Raw genomic sequence first — 26,337 nt, 5'->3', positions numbered from 1 at the left:
AAAAGTTTAATGTATTGTTACCTCCTGCTAATAAATAGAGTCCATTAGCTAACGTTAGCTGTTGGCGACTCACTTACAGCAGTTTGAATTTTACATGTTCAGAAAAAAACTTGTGTCTACTATCAAATGATGTGAAAGAAAGTGTAAATGACACTACAGAGTTTTAGAGGACACTTTCTCTACACATATTAGAGATGCGTGGATAAGCTATTTTTTCTTCCGCAACAGCATCACAAAACTCATCATCTATCCGCTATCCTTTTTGCAACCACAGTTTTTGACCAATTTTCAAAATCGCACCAGCCCGCTGTCAGCCGATTGATCACAGAGTTTTCTATTCAAGTAGCCACCCACCCAAATTGAATTAAAATATTCACATCATCCGCCTGACCATCTGCGCATCACTAACACATACAACCTAACACAGGGGTCTCCAACCTTTTTCCTCTGGCTACCTCCAAACATACCAGAGAGCTACTCATTTTGGCGGTTGCATAAAATTGAAAACATAAAAGCATTATTGCAAGCTTTAGAGGGGGCACAGTTAGATGCTTATTAAAAAATGAACCATTATCCATTTATTAGTGCACAAGTTAGGAATCAAAATGACACATTTACAGTGGAAATAAATCTGATTTTAATTAAGATATTACATGTAATTTAGAAATCCCTTGGTGAGCTACTTGGAAGGGGGTGGAGAGTTTCTGGTAACTCCCGAGCTAAAGGATGGAGATCCCTGACTTAACACATCAAAATGACAAAAAGACAATTCTCTCGATTTACCGTGTGTCATAAGTTTTGCTGTGACCTAAATCCTACCAACTCGTTTCCACCGAACTAGCCTGAGTTTGTGTTTCAAAATCCCAAGTTGATTGGCCGTTCCATTGCACTTTCTCGAGGTGAAGGTCAGTTTTCCCAGTTCACGAGCACAATAGTACGGAAGCCGAGAAGGGTCACAACAAACGCCAACGCTGTTACAAATACAAATACGGCAACACAACAAAAAGCCACAACACACCAAAAAAAGCCACAACGGAAATGACCGCGGGACTCTATTTTAATGCAAACGCCACAACAAATACAAACATCACAACACAAACGCAAACGCCGCAATGCATTAAAAGCCACAACACATTAAAAAGCCACAACGCAAGTGACCGCGGGACTCTATTTTCTGACGGACCGATCAAGCGGCAAGTGAAAAAGAAGAACTACAACGTGAAAAGTAAAGGAGAAGTTGGAAACGTAAGTAATTTACTGTTTTATCATTATTTGTTTCACGTTGTAGTTCTTCTTCTTCACTTGCCGCTTGATCGGTCCGTCAGAAAATAGAGTCCCGCGGTCACTTCTGTTGTGGCTTTTTGATGTGTTGTGGCTTTTTAATGTGTTGCGGCATTTGTATTTGTTGTGGCATTTGCATTAAAATAGAGTCTTGCAGTCATTTCCGTTGTGACTTTTTTTTTGGTGTGTTGTGGATTTTTTGGTGTGTTGTCTCGGCTTCCGTTCAATAGAATGCAGCATAACACCTGTTTTTCTGTCACCAAATTTCACCGTTTTCAGAATACAAGAGTTAATATCTTCAAATCAGCTCTGGATAACTGGATTACTTCCTCATATTAGCGTGTGTAAAGTGAAGTCATTTGTGGCACATTTTTCTCCTTCATATGATCCTGTGGTCCATGTGCCCGATCTCATGTGTAAAAGGAAGACTTCTAAAAAACTACAGCAAGACTTTGTTCAGGTGAAAACGGACACGAACCAAACCTGTCTCTACCACGCCAGGTTCAGTCCCCAGTAGTGCTAGCATGTTAGCCCGTTAGCCTGTTAGCCTGTTAGCCACGACGCCACTGTTAAGTCCAAGAAAATAGATTTACAAGTAATAAACGCCTCTGCTATAGAACTATTGTAACATTTACACCTCAGTACATGCGAATACTTACAACGTCCCTTCATTTCCTCACAGGGTTAAAATGCCCCAAAAACAATGGTACGACTTTACAACAGCTACACTTTAATCAGCCTGAAAACATGAACGAAGACGTAAAGGTGCACTGTGTAACTTTTCTGGTGGAGGGTCTATCAAACGCTTTTCTCCATGGAGACGTTATTGCGTTGTTTGGAATGTTTCACAGTGTGGTATTAAAACTTTCTATCTTCATGGAGACCAAACCAGACCAAGTTACAGGTCAGATCTGCAGAGAGGCGACCCCGCTCACAGTCAGAATGCCTGTTTTTCTACGTACTAGTATTTTTCTGAGCTATAAACCAGCTGTAACTTAATAAATGTAACATAGAGCTTCTTCATACTGTGGAACATTCCAGGCAGAGCAATGACATCTCCATAGAAACAAGCAGGTAATGGACCCTCCACCAGAAATGTTACACAATGCACCTTTAACTCATAATGAACAAATAGTTAAATTCAGGCGTAGTAACTATTTAATTGAGGAGTTACGAAATTAAAAGTCTATATTAAAAGTGCACTATGTAACTTTTCCTTTTTGAGGAGGGTCCACCACCTGCTTGTCTCCATGGTGATTAGGGCTGAAAGATGAATCGCAATTGAATCAAAATCGCAATTGAATCAAAATCGCAATTGAATCAAAATCACAATTGAATCAACATCGCAATTGAATCAAATTCGCAATTGAATCAAAATCGCAACTGAATCAAATTCGCAATTGAATCAAAATCGCAATTGAATCAAAATCGCAATTGAATCAAAATTGCAATTGAATCAAAATCGCAATTGAATCAAAATCGCAATTGAATCAAAATTCGCAATTGAATCAAAATCGCAACTGAATCAACATCGCAATTGAATCAAAATCGCATGGTTATAATTTGGCTGGAATTTTACCATAATTTCCAAATTGTTCAAGAGGACGTTATTGGATTGCCTGGAATGTTCCACAGTATGCCATTAAACAGATTACCATGAAAACAAGCAGATGACGCTACCAACCCAAATTACTGGTGAGATCTGCGGTTCAAGATCTTTTAGAGTAATAAAATATCTGTAATTGATCAAATAGAATATAGATAAGTTTGAACTTGCCATGGAAAGCAAAAATATCTCCATGGAAACCAACCGGTAGCACATCCAAACAAGAAAAGTTACATAGTGCATCTTTAAGGAGTTACTAAACATGAATCATTGTTAATAAACCTTTTGTACATTATGAATTAAGTCTTAGTTCATGTTTTATTACGGTTAATTAAAAAGCAGTGAGTATAAAGTGTCACCAAAACTAGTAAGAAACAGCCAAAGTATTGAAATGACAACAGTGCATCATATTATCGTCATGCCAACGTATGATACAAACTATTCAAAACAATAATGTAGTAATATTAAAAACATATTAGCAGCAACGCATGGGCTTAGTCTGTGACAAAAACATGGAAACCAGGAAGCCACCGGTGCCTCAGGTTCAAATAAAGATACACAGAGATACAGTGAGCCTTCAGTGCAAATACAACAGCGTCAGACCAGGGTTCAGCTTACAGGTCATGGAAGAAAAATATACTTGGAAAACACAAATGTTACTTAGAATTCCATGTATTTTGGATCTATTAATTTGGTAATTTGTAACTACATCATGCGTCAGAAGTAATTACGGCACTCTTTGATTTAAGAAGATCTGAAGAGACGTTTTTAGTTTTCCGTGGAAGTAGTTTGCCGAGATTTAAGATATTTAATTTGATTGATTGAAAGTAGGGATGCACCAATCCAGCTTTGTCAGATCTTTTACCAATATCGATACTGTCTTTTTAGTAATATAGTACTTGCCGATACCAGATAGTGCAGGGAAAGAAAATGGCACTTAATTCCTTAAAACGTAGTTAACTTATTACACAAGAAATCCAATTATGTTACGTAACTGTTCTTTTATCCTTCACAGAAATGACAGAATTGCTTCATATGAATAAAAGTTCAAATATTATGTTAGTTTTGAGATGTTTTAGGTCAAAATCATCCAGTAAATAGTCGTATTGCCTCCAATTAAAGGCCGAATCAGGATATCGACTCATATTATGAATACCCGATCTGGCAAATTTTTCAGTATTGTTGCTGATATTCGATACAAGTTTTGGTATTGGTGCATCCCTACATTTTTTTTTTTTTTTAAAGTAAGAAGTCATAAGTCATAAGTCATTTCTTCCACTTATCCGGGGCCGGGTCCGCGGGGGCAGCAGTCTAAGCAGGGACTCCCAGACTTCCTCCACCCCAGACACGTCCTCCAGTTCCTCCGGGGGGACCCTGAGGCGTTCCCAGGCCAGCCCAGAGACATAGTCCCTCCAGTGTGTCCTGGGTCTTCCCTGGGGCCTCTTCCCGGTGTGACATGCCTGGAACACCTCCCAAGGGAAGCTCCCAGGAGGCATTCGGAATAGTTGCCTGAGCCACCTCAACTGGCTCCTCTCGACATGGAGGAGCAGCGGCTCTACTCCGAGCTCCTCCCGTGTGACTGAGCTCCTCACCCTATCTCTAAGGGAGCACCCAGCCACCCTGCGGAGAAAACTCATTTTGTCTGCTTGTATCCGCAAGCTCGTCCTTTCAATCATTACCCAGAACTTATGACCACAGGTTTAAATAAAAAATAATAAATAATGAATAATAATGAATTAATAATTTTATTTCGTCCATTTTAAAGGTGCACTATGTAATTTTCGGATGGCATGTTTACTTACTCTCCACGAAGACGTCATTGCTTTGTCTGAAATGTTCCGCAGTACGGCATTGATCTAATTTATCGCCATGAAAACACCACAAGTTACAGGTCAGATCTGTAGAGAGGCAGCCCCGTCTCATTAATAACACATTACAATTTAAACCACCTGAAATTGAGCAGGTGCAAGATAGATACTTTTTTAATGCCATACTGTGAAACATTCCAGGCAAAGCTATAACTTCCCACTCCCAACAAGAAAAGTTACACAGTGCACCTATTGTTTATCACTGGATAGAAGAACTAAGTCAAAATGCCAACTACTCTACCAAAGTGAATGTGATATTTAAAGTTTTCATGTATTTCTGTTCCATAACCATTAAACTGGACCAGGTCTGACTCATATGTTCCTCTTTACTCAAACATGGAAGCTTTAGGCTAAAATGCAGTGGTAACTTTGAACCTTGGCACCACCATACTGACCACATGACCAGCACTAACCTTAAGAAAACCATATCAAATGAATATGATCAAAACTATAACTAGCCTTCTGTGCAACAATACTTCAAGTAAAATAAAATTCCTGCAAAACAGTTAGTGCTTCGTAACATATCCTGTGACAACAACATTGAATTCAGTGCATATGACAGGTCTGCATGGTTTTACACTTACTGCTTGGTTTGGTGGGTGAGAATCTGTGGTGAATATTTATCATAGTCAAGTGGCAGATTGTGTGGAAAAAAAGTAGAGAAGAAAAGTACAAAAATACAAGAAGTAGCAGTCAGTTTTACAACAGAATATCTATGTATATACAGAACTACTTTTTAAACCTTCATTTAATAAAATAAAGGTGTTGTCATCCATAGAGTCAGGCTCCAGTCAAATGAAGCTCACCAGGCAAGCAGTTACAGGAGCAAATTGGAGTCAGTTCAATTTTAGGAATAAGAATTTACATGTTAACAGACAAAATAGCAAAATAAAACACCAGGATCATGTAGAGCGGGTTAATATAAACATTTTAAGACTACCGTATTGTTCAGACTATAAGTCATACTATTTTTTCATGGTTTGGGTGTTTCCTGTGACTTATACTATATGCTTATGTATTCAAATTTTCACACTGAAGCGGCGATAAACTCTAGTCTTGTGTGTGTCAGTATCTGCTACTCCTATTCCTCCTGTACCATTGTCACTTGGTTCTACTGCGCATGTCTCCTGCAGAAAGAGCCTCTGTACCTGTCTGTACCATGTCAGTCGATCGCACCATTACTTCTGTAAATTTAAACAAACTTATAAAGACGACTGAGGAGACTGAACACAAATGCCCTAAAAAAAAAATCATATTCTGCAGATTACAAACTGCGAGTAGTGAAATCTGCAGCAGAAAATGGTAATCAAGCAGCAGAAAGAAAGCTTGGAGTGCGCGAGAAACTTGTGTCACCAGGAGGGTGCGCAACGTAACTTTCCTAGATCAACAAATTCTAACTAGAACTGATGCTGAATCTGACGACAGCTACACAGAAGAGGAAGTGGCACTCTGTTTACCTCCAGAGGTTGTGAAGTTGCTCAGAAGTGACACCGAGGATGAAGAATTCAGTTTTTAGATTTAGTGATTTTGTGATTCATTACAAATTTTTTGGTTGGTGTAACTTATACTCCGGAGCGACTTATAGTCCGGAAAATACGGTAAAATGGCAAGACTCACTGCAGCGGTTACAGAGAGGGGTGACAGTTTTTCAGTGTAAAGTCAATTGGTGCCATAGTCGATGGAGCCAGAAGCACATCCATGTTCACTATTTCCTGTTTGGAACTCGACGGCTGGTGGTTTAGCTATGTTCATTTACAGTCTATGGTAACAGCTAAAACGTTTTGGCCCTTGTTGACATTATGGTTGCAGTAACAGTTATCGAATCATCTCTACCACATCTACAGTCCATGTCCAACCAAGAAGTCGAATGATAAACTTCACCAAAATAAAATAAAAAAAAATAAAAATACTAGGCAAGATTTGCAGTAGTAGTAGTATCTTCTCTAATATAATGTGTTAGAAATAGTGAAATTAATGAGTAGTCTAACCTGTCATATGCACTTTAAGGGACATACAAGTACACAAAAAGTAGTATTTACAAGGTTCGGTGGGCCTCTACTCACCCAATCACCAATCACCAATCCTTCTCCTCGGTTAGAAATAGCACCGTCCAAATAAAATCCAGCAGTCCCAATTATTTATCCCCGTACAGTCCGTAAACCAAGTCTCTTAAAGGGGCGTGTCGTAGACCTTTTCCGTGGAGCCCTCTTCGGTGTCGTCTTCGGATTGTGACATTTTGTGGGTGAGTTTTTCCGACGTGGAGGAAGAGGAGGGGAGTTTGGCGTCATCGCAGAACTTGGTTTTACCGCTGTCCTGAACAAACTCCTGGATCTCCACGGGCAACCGCCGAAACTTGTCCTGGTATTCTTGATCCAGATCACTCTGCAGCTGAAAGAGAGAGAGAGGGGGGACATTTTATAATAATAATAATAATAATAATGATAATTAGGGGTGTCAAATTATTGCGTTAATTGCGATTAATTAATTACAGTCATATTTAGCGCGTTATGTTTTTTAATCGCGTTAATCTCATTTTTAATCTCTAACTTTACTGTTTCTGTATGTGAGTTGCTTTATTATAAAATCTGTTTTTATGTGTTGTTGGGACAACAACACACACACACACACACAAAAACACATTTATAATTTTTTTTTATTTCGGTAATTCCACTCATTGCTGGAAACCCACACAAAACGCGCGCAGTAAGAGCGATGTAAACGTTCACGTTGGTGGCGTCAGTCGCACAATGGACGAGGTGGAAGAGCCAGTAGAACAGAGCAGCAGTGCACAGGTAAAAACACATTCGTGTCTTGGAAATTCTTCTCCCGACGTGAAATATAAAAGAAAATAACAAATATAAAATCGCCTACAACTTAAATGTCACTGGTGAAAAACAACCTGCATAGGCTCATGATGTCTGCACTACTGTCCTATAGTGACCTGCCACATGAGAGGGACACGCACACACACACACAAACACACAAAACACACACACAAATACACACAAACACAAATACACACAAACACACACAAACACACACACACACACACACACAAACACAACACACACACAAACACACAAACACACACAACACACACACAAACACACACCTTCATCATCGTCATTAACCTGAGAAACGCGCGGACCACGTTTCCTTCCGTAGACACTGCGCGGACACCGACGTGCTCCCGTCCCGTGTGATCGTGCCGCGGCGTAAACCGCGCTTCCTCCTGTGACACCTCTAAACCAGAACTAAAACCAGACTAAAACCAGACTAAAACCAGGACTAATCCAGTCCAGGACTAAACCAGGTCTAAACCAGGACTAAAACCAGTGATCTCATATATATAAAGCATTTCTCTATCAATAATATTTTTAATATGGTTAAGGAAAGACTGGACTTTTTATTGTCTTTAAGTCGACAAAAGTTATTATGTTCAGATTTCCTCGTCTTTGCTACTTTACAGCAAACAGTTTCTTATTCATGGAGACTTGGGCTCAACAGCCAATTTGGAGAGATTTGTTAAACAATAAATGACTTTATAAAGTCACTTTTTTGGTTCTATATCAGTCTTTTGATCTGCCACAATAATGTAATAATGAATTTAAATGAAAATACCTCAAATTGAAGGCTTTTCTCAGCAATTTTTAGGTGAGATTAAAATGAGATTAATTAGATTAATTAATTACAGATCATAATTAATTAATCTCTCAATTTTTTTTATCGCATGACAGCACTAATGATAATAATACATAACACTTGTGTAGTGCTTTAGAAGTAGAGATTTGGGCTGTCGCGGTTAGGGAATTTCTCCTGCGGTGCTGCGGGGATACCAACCCCCCATCCCCATCCAGTTACAATATTTCCAGTGGTACTGAAAACTCTCTCCGATGATGCACTTGTTGCGTAGATGGGGAGAAGTAACATTTGGCTTTGGAACAAGTGCCGCTGCCATCTCTCCAGCTCACTGTGACAGGTCGGGTCAGAGTCTTGCACTAGGTCGGGTACCCGCGGACTTAAGAGAGACAGAACCCCGAGCCCGTGGAGCAGGGTGTCCACAAAGAGCAATCGGGCGATGACTAGGTTTACCTCCGTGGGACGTCGAGCTCTATGCCTATCCTTTCGCCTGCGGTCACCTGACGGTCTACACGGACACACCTCCGAGCCCACCCCGACAGTGAGTCCTGGTTCAGTTTTGGTTTAGTCCTGGTTCAGTCCATGCCATGTGCTCCGCAAAAGTGTGGCATCTTGTTCAGTGTTTTTTCTGCTCAGTAAATAATGCCAGTGAAGTGATGTCAGACAAGTCGTGTCTGTGAATTCGTACTGAAGAATGCATAACTGTTTCATTTCATTTCGTGATTGTAATTATTGAAATTGTAACTTTTCAATTTGTAGGCCTATTCTGATGGATGCTTCAGTTAGAATGCTTTTAATTTGTGTGTGAATTATCATGGGCACGGGCAGGCAACGGGTGGAATGTGAACGGTCCTGGCGGTTACGGGTCTCCAAATGGTCTCCTGCAGTGGACCTGTGCAGGACACCGGGTTGGGTCACGCGATTCATTTTTGCGGTTACTGCGACAGCCCTAGTAGAGATGAACAAAGGTAAACAAAAGAAATAAGAAAGTTATCCCAAAACTACTCAACTACTGGAGACAGAGGGCTTCATTCATGAATTGTTTCTTAAAAAATGTTCGGAACTTGCACTTTAAGAAGATGCTGAAAGAACTCTGCCCCAGATTCACAAAGTGTTCGTACGCATCCAAATTCCTTCTTAAGCGTCAGTTGTGCCGAATTCACCAACACCCAGCTATGAACACTTCCACGCTCACTTACAATTTACTCAGAAAATGAATATGTATTTGGTTAGAAACATCCTCTGAACTGCCATACGTGGCCAGTACGGGTTTAGCATTATGACGGGTGAAAGCACGACAGAGAACGAGGAAGTAAGATGGGGCATGTGTACAGGCTACAGCTGTTTTAATGCCATCAACATTCTCTGGAGGTGTGATACTAAGACTATGTTTACACTGAAACTAATCACCATTTCACCATATCAGAAAGGATTTGCATTCAGGCACGTCATTTCTGTGTCTGCAAGTCTTCCTTATCCGCACAGCTTTGAGCATATTTTTTTTACGTCTAAACTTAAAACCGCATGGCTAATTTGCATAAACTGTTGCATAAACTCGCTGTTGTTCACTGATGTGGTTCAGCTTCTGTCGGACTAAAGGACACGACTCAGTGGAATATGAGTGTTCTTTCTGTGACAGAGGGGTGTTCTGCTGATGGTGAGTCTGTTCTGTGCTTCTATCACGTTGGAGATGATTCATGTGAAACTTTTCAGAGATTATAACTGTAGGCACTACTCAAGCTGAAGCTCTGTTACTCAAGTTAGACTTTAAAGAACCCATATGACGCTATTTTCTGATCTATGTTATAATGTAGTTTCCTCATCACAAACAGACCTGGAGTTGTGTTTTGTTTCATTTACACATTTCACGCAAACCTGCAGATTTAGGCTGAGTTCTTCTCTCAGAAAAGACTCTGTTCCACCTGTATCTCTGTAAAACTTCGCTGGAGTCATTTGGATAATTTCACTTTTGGCATTGCCAATCTATCCATCTCTGTGACCTGGCCCCGGATAAAGTGGAAGAAAATGGATGAATGGATGGAATTGCCAATCTCTACTGAACTAAAGTTAAAATGTTGCTGTCAAGAGAGATGTACATCTTAACATCCTGTATTGTATAGTATGAATGTTGTCTTTGTGTTGTGTTTGTCTTTTGTTCTGTTTTGATTTGTTTTTTTCTTTCTTTTCTGTAAACACTATTTTTATAATAATAATAATAATAATACATAACACTTGTATAGTGCTTTTCAAGATACCCAAAGACGCTTTACATGAGAAGACAAACAACGGCAAACAAGAGAAAAAGACAGTTAACGAAAGTTTTTGTTTTTTTTAAGAGATGGGTTTTGGGGGTCATGGGGAGTGTGGATGAGTCTCTGATGTGTTTGGGCAGGGAGTTCCAGAGGGTGAGGGCAGCAGCGGAGAAGGCCCGGCCCCCCCAGGTCTTATGTTTAGTCCTGGTGGGGGGAGACAGGAGGTTGGCATCAGCTGATCGGAGGGCACGGGCGGGGGTGTGGTGGTGGAGGAGCTCAGGAGGTAGGTGGGGGCCAGGTTGTGGAGATGTGGAGATCTCTGAGGACAGGGGTGATGTGTTCACAGGAGGAGGTGTGGGTGAGGAGGCGGGCAGCAGAGTTCTGTATGTACTGGAGTCTGTTGAGGAGTTTGGAGGGTGAACCGTAGACCAGGCTATTGCAGCAGTCGAGGCGGGAGGAGACAAAAGCGTGGATGAGGGTTTCAGCGGACCGAGGGGAGAGGGATGGGCGGTGACGAGCAATGTTCCAGAGGTGATAGAAGGCGGTTTTGGTGATGTATTTGACGTGGTGTTCAAAGGAAAGGGTCTGGTCAAAGAGGTTGCCGAGGTTACATTTTTGTTAATGTATTTAGGATCCCCTCACACACGAGATGCTACATCTCAAGGGGCTTCGCTTATAAATAAATAAACTTGAAAATTACTGTTTCATGACATCACAAGGTGGAACAGAGCATTTTGAGCTTGATGTAAAGATGTAAGATGTAAACAAACTAATAATAAAGGTTCTCAAACATGTGTGAATGAAACAAAACACAACTCCAGGTCTGTTTTTGAGGAGGAAACAACATCTAACATGGCTCCTTCGTTCTGGTAGGTTTTTGTTAGTCATTAGCCTTTTGTTTTGACCTGCTGGTACCTTCTGTCCTGTTCTCGCTTTTCTGTTGGGTTTAGGTTGTTGTTGTTTTTTTCTTTAGTTACAGGAGCTGGCACCGGTTCCTACGGCCCTGTATAGAGTCGGGCCACTGTCGGACCCTTTTGTTCTGTTTGGCCGGCTCATCAGGTCCACCTTTCTGTTGTTACTTTTCTTGGTTCTTTTTGGACACGGGTTAAGGGTTTCTTTTGGGGTTTCAAGACATCTACCAGGAAAAAAAAAACCCCAAAAAAAACTCTAATCTTTAATTTGGTTTCTCTGTCCTTTTTAAATAAGTTGGGACTCATCTTTTTGGATCGTAACAGCTCACAAGAATCAATTTAACGTAATACGGGACCTTTAATCTCCTCTAATAAGAAAATACACAAACTCTACAGAAGAAAATTCTCAAATTCCATTTTAGGTGCAACGTTTTCTATTACGCAAAAAAAGCCAATAGTTGAATAAATTACTCGCTGGTCCCTCGTCAATATTGTCTCTGTACAGAAGGAGATTAACTGGGATGACATTGCTTAGCCCTAACAACCCGTATCCATGGTAACAGTGATGCAGCCTCATCTGAGTGACAAATAAGATTATTACATTTGTGTATGAAAGCACTAAACCCCTGTCCAATCAGGTTAGCAGCTAATCAGATCATAATGACTCGTACTAGTGGGGACTTCTTGTTAGGTCATTTGGTATTAATTATTGACATTATTGATTAGCATCTGTTACAAGGGAGAGAAAGAGAGAGTTTGGCCCCTCCCTTTTGCTGAAGATTGGAAATAAGACGCTGTTTTTCTCCCAGGCATACGCGCCCTAAATGATTACACATGACAAGAATGTATTAAATCCATTTTGAGCCAATAATTGCAGTAATGCCGAGTTTTGTGTTTAACTACTCTGTCAGTTCCCCAGAGAGCGCTGTAATTAAAGAAAACTGCTAAGAAGAAAAGTGCTTCATAACATCAGCAACGACCTGAGTTCAAATCAACCTGAGGCCAACGTTTGGGTAAGATGCTAAAGATGCACTCTGGAACTTTTCTGATGGAGGATTCGCCACCTGCTTGTGTCCATGGAGATGTTATTACTTTGCCTCGAATGTTCTGCAGTGTTGCATGCATGGAGACAAGAAGGTGGAGCTACCAGGTCAAGTTACAGGTCAGATCTGCGGAGAGGCGAGTCCGTACAGTAAGAATTCTGCGATAAAACACCAGCAGTAGACATGTAATTACTTTGTCTGGAATGTTCCACAGTAGGGATGGGCATGATTAGTCGATTAATCGATAATTGATCATTAAGAATTTCATCGATTACGTTCATTTTAATCGACAAACCGAATGTAGGTTGCTGTGTGTAGTGTCTCTGCACTCAGAAGGAGCGAGACACAAACAGTCGGTCAGTCTGCAACGTGCCGAAGTGCAAATGTGTATTTAACGTTGACTTGTACAAGAAATGCCACACTTTCCGTTGCAGTCGGGACAAGTGTGAGGCCATGTGCACAGTGCACAAAGCAGCACATATGTTTCGGTGTCCAGTGGGAAAAAGCTCAACAGGACACCGAAAACATGAAAAAGGTTTGTCAGGTGAGAGTCGCTCAATGTCGATGACGAGGCCCCACCTCCCTCCCCCCGTACCAGTCCTGGTTTTGACAAACGCAAATATGTTTACACTAACCTGTATTCCACTGAGTCGTGCCGCATCAGCGCACAAGAGTGTTTTTTTTTTCTTCGCTTTGTTTATGCAAATGAGCCATGTGGTTTTAAGTTTTGTTTCTGTGAGACTTGCACAAAACTGCATTAAACACATTATAATGTCAAACGGGCTGATGTGGCTCTAGAGTGGTTAGGGTTTATATGTCGTAAAGTTGAGTTTATTTATGCAGATTAGTAGTGCAGATAGTAATAATAATGATGAAAATGTTAATATAAAAACGTTAATGATTAATCGATAATAGATCGTTAATTCTCTCGACGATCGATTAAGAAAATTTTATCGAATGCTAATCCCTACTCCACAGTATGGCATTAAACGAACTACGTGGAGACAAAAATGCTACCAGGAAAAAAAGTTATAGGTCAGATCTGTGGAGAGGCGAGCCCACAATTGTGCAATAAAACACCTGCAATAGAGATGTTCTTGAGCTTAAATTGTTACTGTGCAATGTTTAACTTTTCTCGTGGATGTCTGCCACATGCCCTTATCCATGGAGCTGCTTTTGCTTTGTCTAGAATATTCCACAGGTTAAACTAATATCTTGTGTTTATTTTATTATGCATCCTTTATTCTGAACACCCTGAAAAACATGCATTCTTACTGTGAGTGGGCTTGCCTCTACACAGATCTGATCAGTGATCACTTGCCTCTACAGAGACAGATAAGCTGCCGTACTGTGGAACTTTCGACAGTATTATGGTGATACTACTGGGTCAAGTTACAGGTCAGGGGCCTCGTTTATAAAGCTCACTTAGGCACAAATCCTTGCGGAGACGCTCTTAAGGCCAACCACGGGATTTATGAAGCTCGTCCTAAGCACCGCTCTTTTCTTATCTCTACGGCAGCTCGGACCTGCTCTAAGCTCTACACAAAGTCTGGAGGCACGGAGAAAAAGCCACACTCGTGGAGAGAAGCAGAAGTGAAGAGAGTTTGAAAACGTGTTTAATCAGAAAATCATTAGAATATCCACGTGGATAAAATAATTACAACCCCAATTCCAATGAAGTTAGGATGCTCTGTAAAACTTTAAAAAATACAGAATACCATGATTTGCAAATCCTTTTCAACCTATACTGAACTGAATAAACTACAAAGACTTGATATTTAATGTTCAAACTGATAAACTTTATTGTTTTTATGCAAATATTCACAAATTTTCAATTTGATGCCTGCAACACGTTCCAATAAAGCTGGGACAGGGGCAACAAAAGAATGGGAAAGTTGAGGAATGCTTAAAATCCACCTGTTTGGAACATTCCACAGGTGAACAGGTTGATTGGAAACAGGTGAGTGTCATGATTGGGTGTAAAAGGAGTTTCCCCGAAGGACTCAGTCATTCACCAGCGAGGATGGGGCGAGGTTCACCACTTTGTGAACAACTGTGTGAGAAAATAGTCCAACAGTTTAAGAACAACATTTCTCAACGTACAATTGCAAGGAATTTAGGGATTTCATCATCTACGGTCCATAATATCATCAAAGATTCCGAGAATCTGGAGAAATCTCTGCACGTAGGAACATTGGAACGTGTTGCAGACATCAAATTGAAAATGAGTGAATATTTGCATAAAAACAATAGGCGAGTTTCAGCTGACGTCATTGTTATTAAAAGCCCTCGTTGCATGCTGGGAAATATTTTGGTCGGAGGCAAGAAACAGGATAGCGATCAAACACAGTGCGTAACCTCACGTATTTATCCCCGATAATGGTAAATTCCTGCTGCATTATCGGATGCACAAATAGAAGCACGGAAGAAGGAAAATGTCTTTTTTCATATTCTGAGTGAAAAGAACCACTAACGGTGAATTAAACGACTTTCAAACATTCGCAGAGCAAACGTAGAAGATCCTAACAAACCGTGGACTCCAACAAGTTCAACAACACATCGAGACTCTTGGAGGTTTTCATCTTTTCTGCTGTGAATGGCCCAGGAGTTTCCACCAAGTCATTGTGGATATCACCCAAGTGAATATTTGTCCAGGTAGTTGGTGATTCTGACCAGAAATTTGGTTTGGTCCACCTTTTGTCGGGGTTGAAAAGGGTGATTCGTCCATCGATGCTTATGACCAATTTCTGGTCAAATGGTCTTGGGTCCTCTGCCGTTAGAGTGGATAAATAACCGGGATCAATACCCTTTACGTTCTTTCTCGCTCCGTCCGTCATTAGTGTTTCTTGCCGCTGAACAAAATAATTCCCAGCATGCAACGCGCGCTTTTGTCAACAATGAAACTCACCTATAAAGTTGATCAGTTTGAACATTAAATATCATGTCTTTGTAGTTTATTCAGTTCAATATAGGTTGAAAAGGATTTGCACATCATTGTATTCTGTTTTTTTTTTTTTTTTTTTTGAGTTTTACACAGCATCCCAACTTCACTGGAATTGGGGTTGTACATTAGATTTGTGCATTTCAGCAGAGCACCAGAGAGGCCTGAGTCTGCGCACGACACGAAGCCTACTGGCCCAACCTGACCTGAACTCAAAATATTCCCTACATTTTTGTGGAAAGGGCTCTCCCTGTGTCTGTCCTGACCCAGGCCCACGCACTCAGAGGTGAGCAGAGTTTGGATGTTTCCTGTGGACTTTTATTGGCAGAATAACAGTGCCTGATCTGTATCTGATGTGTTACATGCCAAATCTGTGTTCTACCTGCTGAAGCATTCGTCTCCGCTGATCCTCGTATTTCTCCCTCTCTCCTTTCGCTCTGAATCTGAATCTGAATCTCTCGCACGTGCTCATAGGCCTCCCTTTGATCATTCAGAGTTCCCCATGCACGTATCTACTAGTATATGTGCAAAAACAGAGCCAGTCCCCACACACACATCAGAGGCAGACTTAAAAATATAGTGATAGAAAACACACTGGCTTTACTGATACAATATCAATATTAAATACACAGATGAGTGGTTGTTGCCACTTTTACTTTTGTATTTATTTGTTACACCTTGTTTAAGTCTTTGACGTGACCACGTGGTGTTCCCCCCTCCCTCTCTGTCCTGCGTGTCTCGGTCAAACCCACTGAATATTGGCTCATGTTTAGGGAAGCTCATTCACAAATCATTTTGCTCCTTTTACGGTGTGGAGAGGGCGTGACGTGACGTGACGTGGGTTTACATGCACTGATTCTAGTTGCAGGTGGATCTATAAAGCACAGATTGCAGATTTAGTGTGTGCGGGAGTACGCACTAACTTGGACAACTCCTTTACAGTTTTTTTAAATAATTGAGGCCCCAGATCTGTGGAGAGGCGAGCTCATTCACAGGAGGAATGAACTTAAAGGTTGTATAGAGGATTTTCCAAGGAACGAGAAATCCACCCCCCTCCCCCACAGCTCCCTACGGAGAAACGCCTCCTCCCTCCTCCTCCTTACGCCAGAAACAGGTTTGTTTCTAGAAAACAAGTCCTCATCGCTGCACATGACTTGTAAACAACTAACTACAGTGTTGGTTAGGCAAGACGGAGAAGTGAGGAGCAGGGGGAGGGGTGCACAGACATTCCGTGCGCGGAGAAGAAGTGAGGAGCAGGGAGAAGAGCGGAACGGGGAGCGAGGAGAGGAGCAGGAAGGGGTGCGCGGAGATTCCGTGCGAATGAACTTGCTACTACTACAACACGCAGCAGCAAGCGGACTCTTTCTTTGCATTTAAAATTACGTTTTCAGACATAGGATATCGCATTCGTGTCCTGAAAAACGTTTGTCCAGCTCTTGGAAATAAAGTACGTTTTCATAATAAGCAGAAGTGACCTGTCCAGGAGTAATTTGTGGACCAGTGCGTCAGTCTTTAGACCCTGCGTCTGCTTCAGTCGCTCCATCGCTGGAATGAATCTTCAAGAATCACCTTAGTTTGGCTTTGCTGCTTTTCCCCTTGTCTTCTTCTTTCAGTGACCTCAAAAACGGACTTTCTTTGGCGGCGAAACTGTTCGTAGATTCTTGTCTGCCATTGCAACAAACTTTGTGGAAACTGCGAGGAAGATATAGGTCAAAAAAGCCGCTAAGAACCGTTGCGTTGGTGGAGTAAACAGCGTCTGTGCGTCTGTCAGCTCACAGATAACGAGGCAGTGTCGTTATCTATTGGCAAATGTTTAGCCCCACCACGTCCACAGTTGATGAATTTTTATTCTCTTTTTTTTGGTCATCATAATTACAAGCCTACTGCATCTCTATAATCTATCATTGACAATTTGAAACAAAAAAAATCCTCCATACAACCTTTAAATGTGAAGGTTTATACAGTAGAGATGCACTATGGAACTTTTCTGGTGCTTGTCTCCATGAAGATGTTAGTTTGTCTGGAATGTTCCAAAGTATGACCTTAGCTGCATGGAGACAAGAAGGTGACATTGCCAGGTCAAGTTACAGATCAGATCTGTGGAAAGGCGAGCCTCTCTTGTGTTGTTACCTCCTCAGAAACAGACCTGGAGTTATGTTTTGTTTCATTCACACAAGTTTAAGTAACTCTGCATTATTAGTCTATATTTCCAAAGCACAAAAAGCTCTGTTCCACCTTGTGATGTCATGTTAACAGAGGAGCACTTTCTGTATTACAACATCATATGACATCATAAGGTGGAACAGAGTGTTATTCATTTGAGAGAAGAATTCAGGCTAAATCTCCCGGGTTTGTGTGTTAAACTTGTGTGAATGAAACAAAACACAACTCCAGGTCTGTTTGTGATGAGGAAACAACATTATAACATAGATCAGAAAATAGTGTAATACAGGACCTTTAAGTTGTACACCATTAAAGACAAAATATTCCAATGTGCTGAATTTAAAGCTCTATTAGACAAAGCTGCACTTCTTTATTCTTACAGTCATGAAGACGGTGTCCGGCTACAGTAGGGCAGAGGTCAACGACTCCTCACTTCACGCTTTTCTAATTTCCTCCGCTCTCCTCTCGACTCGACGAAAGGGCAAATCCATTTCACACGAGACGAGCCCGGCGGAACAAGCGCTCGTCAGAAGCACTCAGATGTCCCGCAGTATGGCTTTAGATCATGTCGATTATAGAGGAGCCGTTTCAGGCACCGGTCTAATGGGGCCAAAGGGTATCGTTACTGTCAGGAAAAGTGGGCCAGAAATAACAAGTTTGAGGAGAGTTTCAGAGAGTTTCTTCTTTCTGGTGCAGCGTCCGCCCTCTGCTTATCTCACGGAGATGTCGTCGCTTTGTCTGGGATGTTCCGTAGTACGGCATTAAACTAATAAACCTTGTATTTCTTCTTTTACAGATGTTTATATTTGTAAAAACTACCGCAAAGACATGCATTTTTACTGTGACTTGCAGTGTTGGGGAGTAACAGATTACATGTACCAGAGCTACGTAATCAGAGTACAAATTATGAGTAACTGTATTTTATTTTATTTTTTTTCAGTCATTCCACTCATTGCTGGAAACTAAACAAGGTCTAAACTAGATCTAAACTAGATCTAAACCAGGTCTAAACCAGGACTAAAACCAGGACTAAAACAGGACTAAACAGGACTAAAACAGGACTAAAACCAGGACTAAACCAGGACTAAAAGGACTAAAACTGAGTCTAAACTAAATCTAAACTAGAGCTAAACCAGGACTAATACAGGACTAAAACCAGGTCAAAACTAGATCTAAACCAGGCCAAAAACAGGTCTAAAACCAGGACTAAAATTGGACTAAAACAGGATTTAACCGTGTCTCCTCCTCTTCTATCAATAATATTTTTAATTTGGTTAAGTAAAGTCTGGGCTTTTTATTTTCTTTTAGCAGATAAAACATCTTATGAGAAGATATCTGAGTCTTTGCTGCTCTACAGCAAATCAAGTAATCCAAAGTATTCAGATTACGTTACTCACTTTAAGTACCTTAATGGATTACGTTACAAACTACATTTTGGGGTATGTAATCTGTAATCTGTTGGGGAATACATTTTAACAGTACCCGTCCCAACACTGGTGACTGGGCCCACTTCTCCACAGATCTGACCTGTAAACCTGTGACCGCTTGCCTCCATGGAGATAGTTCTGGGGAAAGCTGGTGTCAAATTGTCCACCAGAAAAGTGACATAATACAGCTTTAACACTGTATTGTCTGGTTCAGCTGTGTCTCCAGCCTTTGAAGGGCACCTTGTCTGAAAACTCCCTCTCTCTCTCTCTCTCTCCTCTTTCTCTCTCTCCCTCCTCTTTCTCTCTCTCCCCTGTCTCCTCTTTGTCTCTTTCTCGCACTCTCCTCTTTCTTTTTCTCACACTCCCTCTCCTCTCTCTCCCCCTCCTCTTTTTTTCTCTCTCCTCTTTCTCTTTCTCCTCCCTCTCCTCTTTCCTCTCTCTCCTTTTTTCTTTCTTACCCTCTTCTCTTTCTTTCTTTCTCTCACCTTTTTCTCTCTCTCACTCCCTTTCTTTCTCTCTCCTCTTTCTTTCTCTCTTCTGTCTCTCTCCTCTTTCTTTCTCTTTCTCTCTCTTTCTTTCTCCCTCCTCTTCCTCCTCTCTTCTCTCTCTCTCCTCTCGTCTTTCTTTATCTCTCCTCCCTACTCTCTTTCTCTCTCTCTTTCTCCCTCCTCTCCTCTCTCTTCTCTCTCTCTCTCCTCTTTCTTTATCTCTCCTCTCTCTTTCTCTGTCCTCCCTCCTCTCCTTCTTTTCTCTCTCCCTTTCTCTCTCCTCTCTCTCTCTCTCTCTTTCTCTCCTCTCTTTCACTCTCTCTCACTTTCACTCCTCGCTTTCTCTCTCTCCTCTGTTTCTCTCCTCTCTCTTAATCTCTTCTCTCTCTCTTCCTCTCTCTCTCCTCCCTTTCTCTCTCCTTCTATTTCTTCTTTCTCTCTTTCCCCTCCCCCTCCCTCTCTCTCTCTCTCTCTCTCTCTCTCTCTCTCTCTCTCTCTCTCTCTCTCTCTCTCTCTCTCTCTCTCTCTCTCTCTCTCTCCTCTCTGTCTCTCTCTCTCTCTCCTCTCTGTTTCTCTCTCTCTCTCTCTCTCCTCTCTGTGTTTCTCTCTCTCCTCTCTGTGTTCTCTCTCTCTCTCTCTGTGTCTCTCTCTCTGTCTCTCTCTCTCTCTCTCTCTCTCTCTCTCTCTCCTCTCTCTCTCTCTCTCCTCTCTGTTTCTCTCTCTCTCTGTTTCTCTCTCCTCTCTGTTTCTCTCTCTCTGTTTCTCTCTCTCCGTCGTGTGTCTGTCCATCACATCCAGATGGCTCTCTCTCTGTGCTGTGTGCTCGTCCCCTGCCTCCGCTGTGGCCCCGCCCCCTCGCGCCCGCACCGAACACGACCTACTTATGAACGGGACAATGTGAGAGCGCCTGTGGAGAGAGGGATGAGAGAGGGAGGGAGAGAGGGATGAGAGAGGGATGAGAGAGGGAGGGAGAGAGGAGGGGGGGGTGGACAGGGAGGGGAGGTAGAAAGAGGGATGGAGAGAGGGGGTAGAGAGGGAAAGGGAAGGAGAGAGAGGACGAGAGGGATGAGAGAGAGCAAGAGGGAGAGAGGGAGGGAGGAGATAGCAAGAGTAAATGGGGATAGAGGGAGGGACGGAGGGAGGGAGGGAGGGATGGAAAGAGAGACAGAGGAAGAGAGAGCGACAGAGAGAGGAGGAGAGGGGAGGGAGGAGGAGAGGAAGAGCGAAGAGAGGGGAGGGATGGAAAGAGAGACAGAGGAAGAGAGAGAGAGGGGGGATGGAGAGAGAGTGAGAAGGCAGAAGAGAGAGAGGGAGGGAGGAGAGAGGGACAGCAAGAGTAATGAGGGAGGAGAGGAAGAGAAGGGAGGGAGGACAGGGACAGAGAAGGAGAGGAAGAGAGGGGAGGGATGGAAAGAGAGACAGAGGGAGAGAGAAGGAGAGAGGGGGGATGAGAGAGAGTGAGAAGGCAGAAGAGAAGGAGGAGGAGAGAGGGACAGCAAGAGTAATGAGGCAGAGAGGGAGGGAGGGAGGACAGGAGAGAGAGAGAGGAGGGAGGGAGGAGGAGAGAAAGAGAGGGGAGAGCTGGAAAGAGAGAAAGAGGGAGAGAGAGGGAGAGAAGGAGGGATAGCAAAAGTAATGGGTGAGAGAGAGAACGGAGAGGGGGAGGGACAGCGGGAGCGAGAGGGAGGGAGGAGTGGAGGAAGAGAGCGGGATGTAGTGAGGGAGAGAAGGAGGAATGACAGAGGGGAGGGGAGAGAGATGGACAGGGAGAGGAGGTTGAAAGAGAGGGATGGATGGAGTGAGGGAGAGAAGTAGGAATGAGAGAGAGATCAGAAAGAGAGAGACGGAGGGAGAGAATGAAGGATGAGAGAGGTGAGAGGTGAGAGGAAGACGGGACGGACAGGGGTTTGGAAAGCTGGAGAAAGAGAAGAAGAGAGAGAGAGAGAGAGAGCTGGTGGTCCACGACAGCATCCTCTTATTAAAAACCTGATCTCCAAATAAATAGAACAGAACTTTCACTCCACTGATTTATTTGGACAGAGCAGCAGAGCTTCTCCAACTCATTTATTATTATTTATTTGATCGGGCGTTAAAAGTAGCAGCGCCGGAACTAAACCCGGATTATATCAGGTTTAAACCGGGGCTAAACACGGACTAACACGAGACTGAACCACGGACACTTAATACTGTCTGAACAAAAAGACCACAAAAACACACAGAGAATTTTATCTACATTAAACAAATATTCAGTCTGCAGAGACTCCAGAGGAAGTCGGAGGATATCAGGTCCACGGTTTGAGAAACACTTTTATACTGATTTGAATTTTCACTTGAGCAGTTTTAGTTTAGAGAGAGAATTTACGCCGGGATAAATAAAGTGTGTATCCACTGTTGGGCAAGTGACTTTAAAACTGTAATGTGTTATTTATTTATGACCTGTTAAAGTCATTAGTTACATTACAATATTACTGTGTTTAAAATGTAAGACATTACACGACTACTGCAGTACTTTTAAGTTACTCTCACCAAAATAACTGTGAAAATGCTGAACTTTTGCGCCGTATATGGACTAAACCAGGACTAAACCAGGACTAAACCGAGGACTAAACCAGGACTAAACTAGGTCTAAACCAGGACTGAACCGAGGACTAAACCAGGACTGAACCAGAACTAAACCAGACTAAACCAGGACTAAACCAGGACTAAACCAGGACTAAACCAGACTAAACCTAAACTAAACCAGGACTAAACCAGAACTAAACCAGGACTAAACCAGGACTGAACCAGAACCAAACCAGAACTAAACCAGGACTGAACCAGGACTTAACCAGGACTAAACTAGGTCTAAACCAGGACTAAACCATGACTAAACCAGGACTAAACTAGGTCTAAACCAGGACTAAACCCGGACTAAACCCAGGACTAAACCAGGACCAAACCAGGACTAATCTTGGACTAGAACTTGGAATCTAGGGCCGCCCCTGAGAGAACCCCGAGCCTGTGGAACAGGGTGTCTGTAAAGCGTGATCAGGCGTCAGCTGCGGTCAGCGCTGTGAAGCGTGGAGTTCTGCGCCCGTCCTTTCGCCTGTGGTCACCTGACGGTCTACACGGGCGCGTCTCCGGTGTTTCACCGCTGCTGATCACGGAAATTTTAGCGAATTTGCATGAAGAAAAATCCACCACTTCAATCCAGATTAAAAAAGCATTGTAACACTTTCTGTACGCTACTTTTACACTTGCTTTGCGTTATATCCTTTCTTGTTTTACTACATAATTCCATAGATCCTGCTTCATGTATTCGATGTTTTCTGTATGTATCTAAAGTGCAGAAAATAGTAAAAATAAAAACATAAAAAAACTGTGAATGAGTGAGAGAATGAGTCCAAACTTTTGACAGGTAGTGTATGTTGAAACAAGTTCAATTTGTATCTCCTGCTGATCTGACTCTTTGCAGCACATCCTCGGTCTCAGTCCATTGGTAACACCTTGGCACAAGACCACACAGACGGTGCCAGGTCCTCACCGAGACAGGAAGTCGAGTGTGCGCGAGTGTGATTAGGAGCGACGCCAACCGATCTGCCACCACGCCAACGTAAACATGAGGAGTGTATATGAGACAGAGCCAGCGCCACCTACATGTTTAAAGTTCCATATGTCACAAAACTGACTCTGTGAGCTTTAAGACAAGATATAATGTTACCTCATCCAAAACAGACCTGGAGTTGTGTTTTGTTTCATTCACACATGTTTAAGTAACGCTTTATTATTAGTCTGTCTCCAAAGCTCAATATGTTCTCTTTCAACTTGTGATGTCATGAAGTGGTAGTTTTCAGGATACCAGCTACTGTTTATCTTTAGTTCAGTTTGGTAGAGATGAGCAGTTCCAGAGATTAAATGATATAAATGATAATGAATTAAAGTCTGTGGAGTTTAAAAACACAGTGGAGTGCTTTTTGTATCACCGCATGACATCACAAGGTGGAACAGTGTTTTCTGTTTGAGAGCCTAAGCCTAAATCTGCAGGGTTTGTGTGTTAAACATGCGTGAATGAAACAAAATACAACTCCAAGTCTGTTTGTGATGAGGAAAAAACATTATAACATAGATCAGGAAATTGCATAATATGAGTTAAAAGTGCACCACAAACAAACAAAACATTGGTTGGGTGATTAATGGCCACTCTCGCCTCGCAACAAGAAGGTCCGGGGTTCAATTTGCAGGATGTATGAGGTTATAGAGTGCGGTTTGCATTTTCCCCTGTGTCTGTACAACACTGCACTTGTTTGTTTTGCCTTAGAATGTTCCAAAGTATTATTCAGGCTGGTGCCACCTAGTGCCTCTCCTCTATTTCATTTCTCTCCAGCGACTAGGTCAGGAGTCAGAATACACTAGACGGTTTGCAAGAAGCCCGGAAGTTTTTGACAGAGTACCGGCCAATCAGCTGTGAGCTGTGAAGCCATGACGTCAAACTCAAGCACCTGTCTGGTCCCTTTTGTGGTACAGCACAACAGTAAACAAAGCGTTGAGATGGATGTAGATGAAGACATATATTATGTATTGGCAACGATTCCTGAGATCGAGGATTTAAAGCTGGAACAAAACCTTACCTGGGGTGGAGGGTGGGGCCTCGACATTGAGCTACTCTCACCTCACAACCTGTGCACATGGTCTCCCACTTGTCCCGACCAGGACAGAAAATGGGGAATTTCTTGTCCAAGTCATCATTAAATGTGCATTTGCGCTTCAGCATGTTGCAGGCTGACAGACTGTTTGTGTCTGCTCGCTCCTACTGAGTTACAGAGACGCTCAGTTTAATGGCGCAATGAAAGATCATGAAAACCCGGACATTTACATCACTTTATGAAAAAAAAACGCGGACACCCAGGACAGGACGTAAAAACCGGACATGTCCAGGGAAAAACAGACGTTTGGTCATCCTAAATTAAGCTAACATAGCATATGATGAAGTATATTTCTGGAGATTAAAGATTAAAAATTAAAAATGACAACAAGAACCGAAAACTGCGACCTTAAACCACAATACAAACCGAACCGTGAATTTTGTGAACCGTGTCTCCCCTACATTAAACATACTAGTTAAGAAAGGGTGCCAAAAAAAATCGATTCAGTGAAATAACATGCTACTTCATGGCAAAATTCTCAAATTGATTCAAAATTAAAATTCAAAATGCATGTGAATCGATTTTTCAAATAATATTGTAGTGTCTCCCGGTAATGAATACAGTTATAGAGAAAAGGAACAAGGTTTTAACAATTAACTATTGCAGGTTGCTACAATATTTTACACTAAAATTCATTAGTTACATTTACTGTTCTCATGATTTTAAAAAAAGGTAATAAATTATTTTCATACAGTTTTGTTCTTGTGAATTTGTAGTTGAAGTAATTATTGATAAATTGCAATATTTCATCCATTGTTTTAGTATCGCGATATATCGTGATATATTAAATCGTGACATGGATATTATGATATGTATCGTATTGTCAGTACTAGTAAGTTACAGGTCGTATCTGTGCAGAGGTTACTACTACTACTCACAGTAGGAATGCATGTTTTTCAGTGTTTTTTTTTTTGCTCCTTTCCATCTTGTGATGTCATGAAGTTGTAGTTTTTAGTTAACAGTTCATTTTACCTTTTGTTCAGAAGAGGTTAACAATTCCAGGACTGAAATTATCCGTATGATTCTAGTGAAGATGTAGGGAGATTAAAAACACAATGGAGCACTTCCTGTATTATCACATGACATCACAAGGTAGAACGTAGTATTTTCTATTTAAGAGAAGAACTCAGCCTAAATGTGCAGGGTTTGTGTGTTAAACATGTGTGACTGGAACAAAACACAACTCCAGATATGTTTTTGATGAGGAAACATTACAGCATAGATCAGAATAGAGTGGATCATGTGCCCTTTAATGTTACACTGTAGATCATTCCAAAACAAAAACATCCCCATGGAGACTAATAATTGACCGACTACCCAACAGAAAAGTGACATGGTGCACCTTTAAGTAAATATCCGGTCTTATTATTCCATGTAATTATACCTTTGCAAACAAGGTCATATCTAAACAGACAAACAGGCGACGCCAAGACCCGTGTGTATATTCCTGCCAATACAAACACGACTGAATAAATGCTAGAAAGACAGGTTTAATGCCATACTGTGGAACATCCCAATCAAAGCAATAACATCCAGAAAAGTTACAACTTACAAACCGACTCTTGTGAGCATTAAACCAGGTTATAATGTTGTTACCTCCTCAAAAACAGACAAGGAATTGTGTTTTGTTTCATTCACACATACGTCTGTCTACACCTCCGAAGCTCAAAATGCTCTGTTCCACCTTGTGATGTCATGAAGCGGTACACTGCAAAAAAGCTGAAGATATAAACACTTAAATTCTCTTGGTGCATGGACAGATAATTTTACTTAACAATTTATCTTTAAAATAAACTACCTCTAAACTAGAATTAAACAGTCTCAGAACTAGTAAGTATCATAAATCTGAAAACAAGATGAATAACCTGATATACGTTTTAAAATCTTGGCCAGATCAGAGAAATTTGCAGCCATCTTTCGGTCAGTAGAAATGATCAATTCCAGGGCTAAACTTATTAATATTTATGATGAGGAAACAACATTATACCATTGATCAGGAAATTGTATAATATGAGTTAAAAGCGTACCACAAACAA

The 26,337-nt window shown here is 41.6% G+C and overlaps 1 protein-coding gene across 1 annotated transcript in view; it reads right to left on the bottom strand.

Annotated features, from left to right (window-relative positions):
- Nucleotides 1-2,696: 2,696 nt before the first annotated feature.
- LOC110168269 (1-phosphatidylinositol 4,5-bisphosphate phosphodiesterase beta-1) overlaps nt 2,697-26,337 on the bottom strand; it is a 521,321-nt gene continuing 497,680 nt past the window's right edge. Inside the window, 1 exon segment of the mRNA XM_055149396.1 lies at nt 2,697-7,143. Coding sequence (XP_055005371.1) covers nt 6,925-7,143 — 219 coding nt within the window. The 3' untranslated portion in view covers nt 2,697-6,924.

Source organism: Boleophthalmus pectinirostris, unplaced genomic scaffold, assembly GCF_026225935.1.
Source record: "Boleophthalmus pectinirostris isolate CB_2022bp ecotype Guang Dong unplaced genomic scaffold, ASM2622593v1 HiC_scaffold_13, whole genome shotgun sequence".
NCBI classification, from domain to species: Eukaryota; Metazoa; Chordata; class Actinopteri; order Gobiiformes; family Gobiidae; genus Boleophthalmus; species Boleophthalmus pectinirostris.
This window is presented reverse-complemented; position numbering and strand designations above follow the sequence as displayed.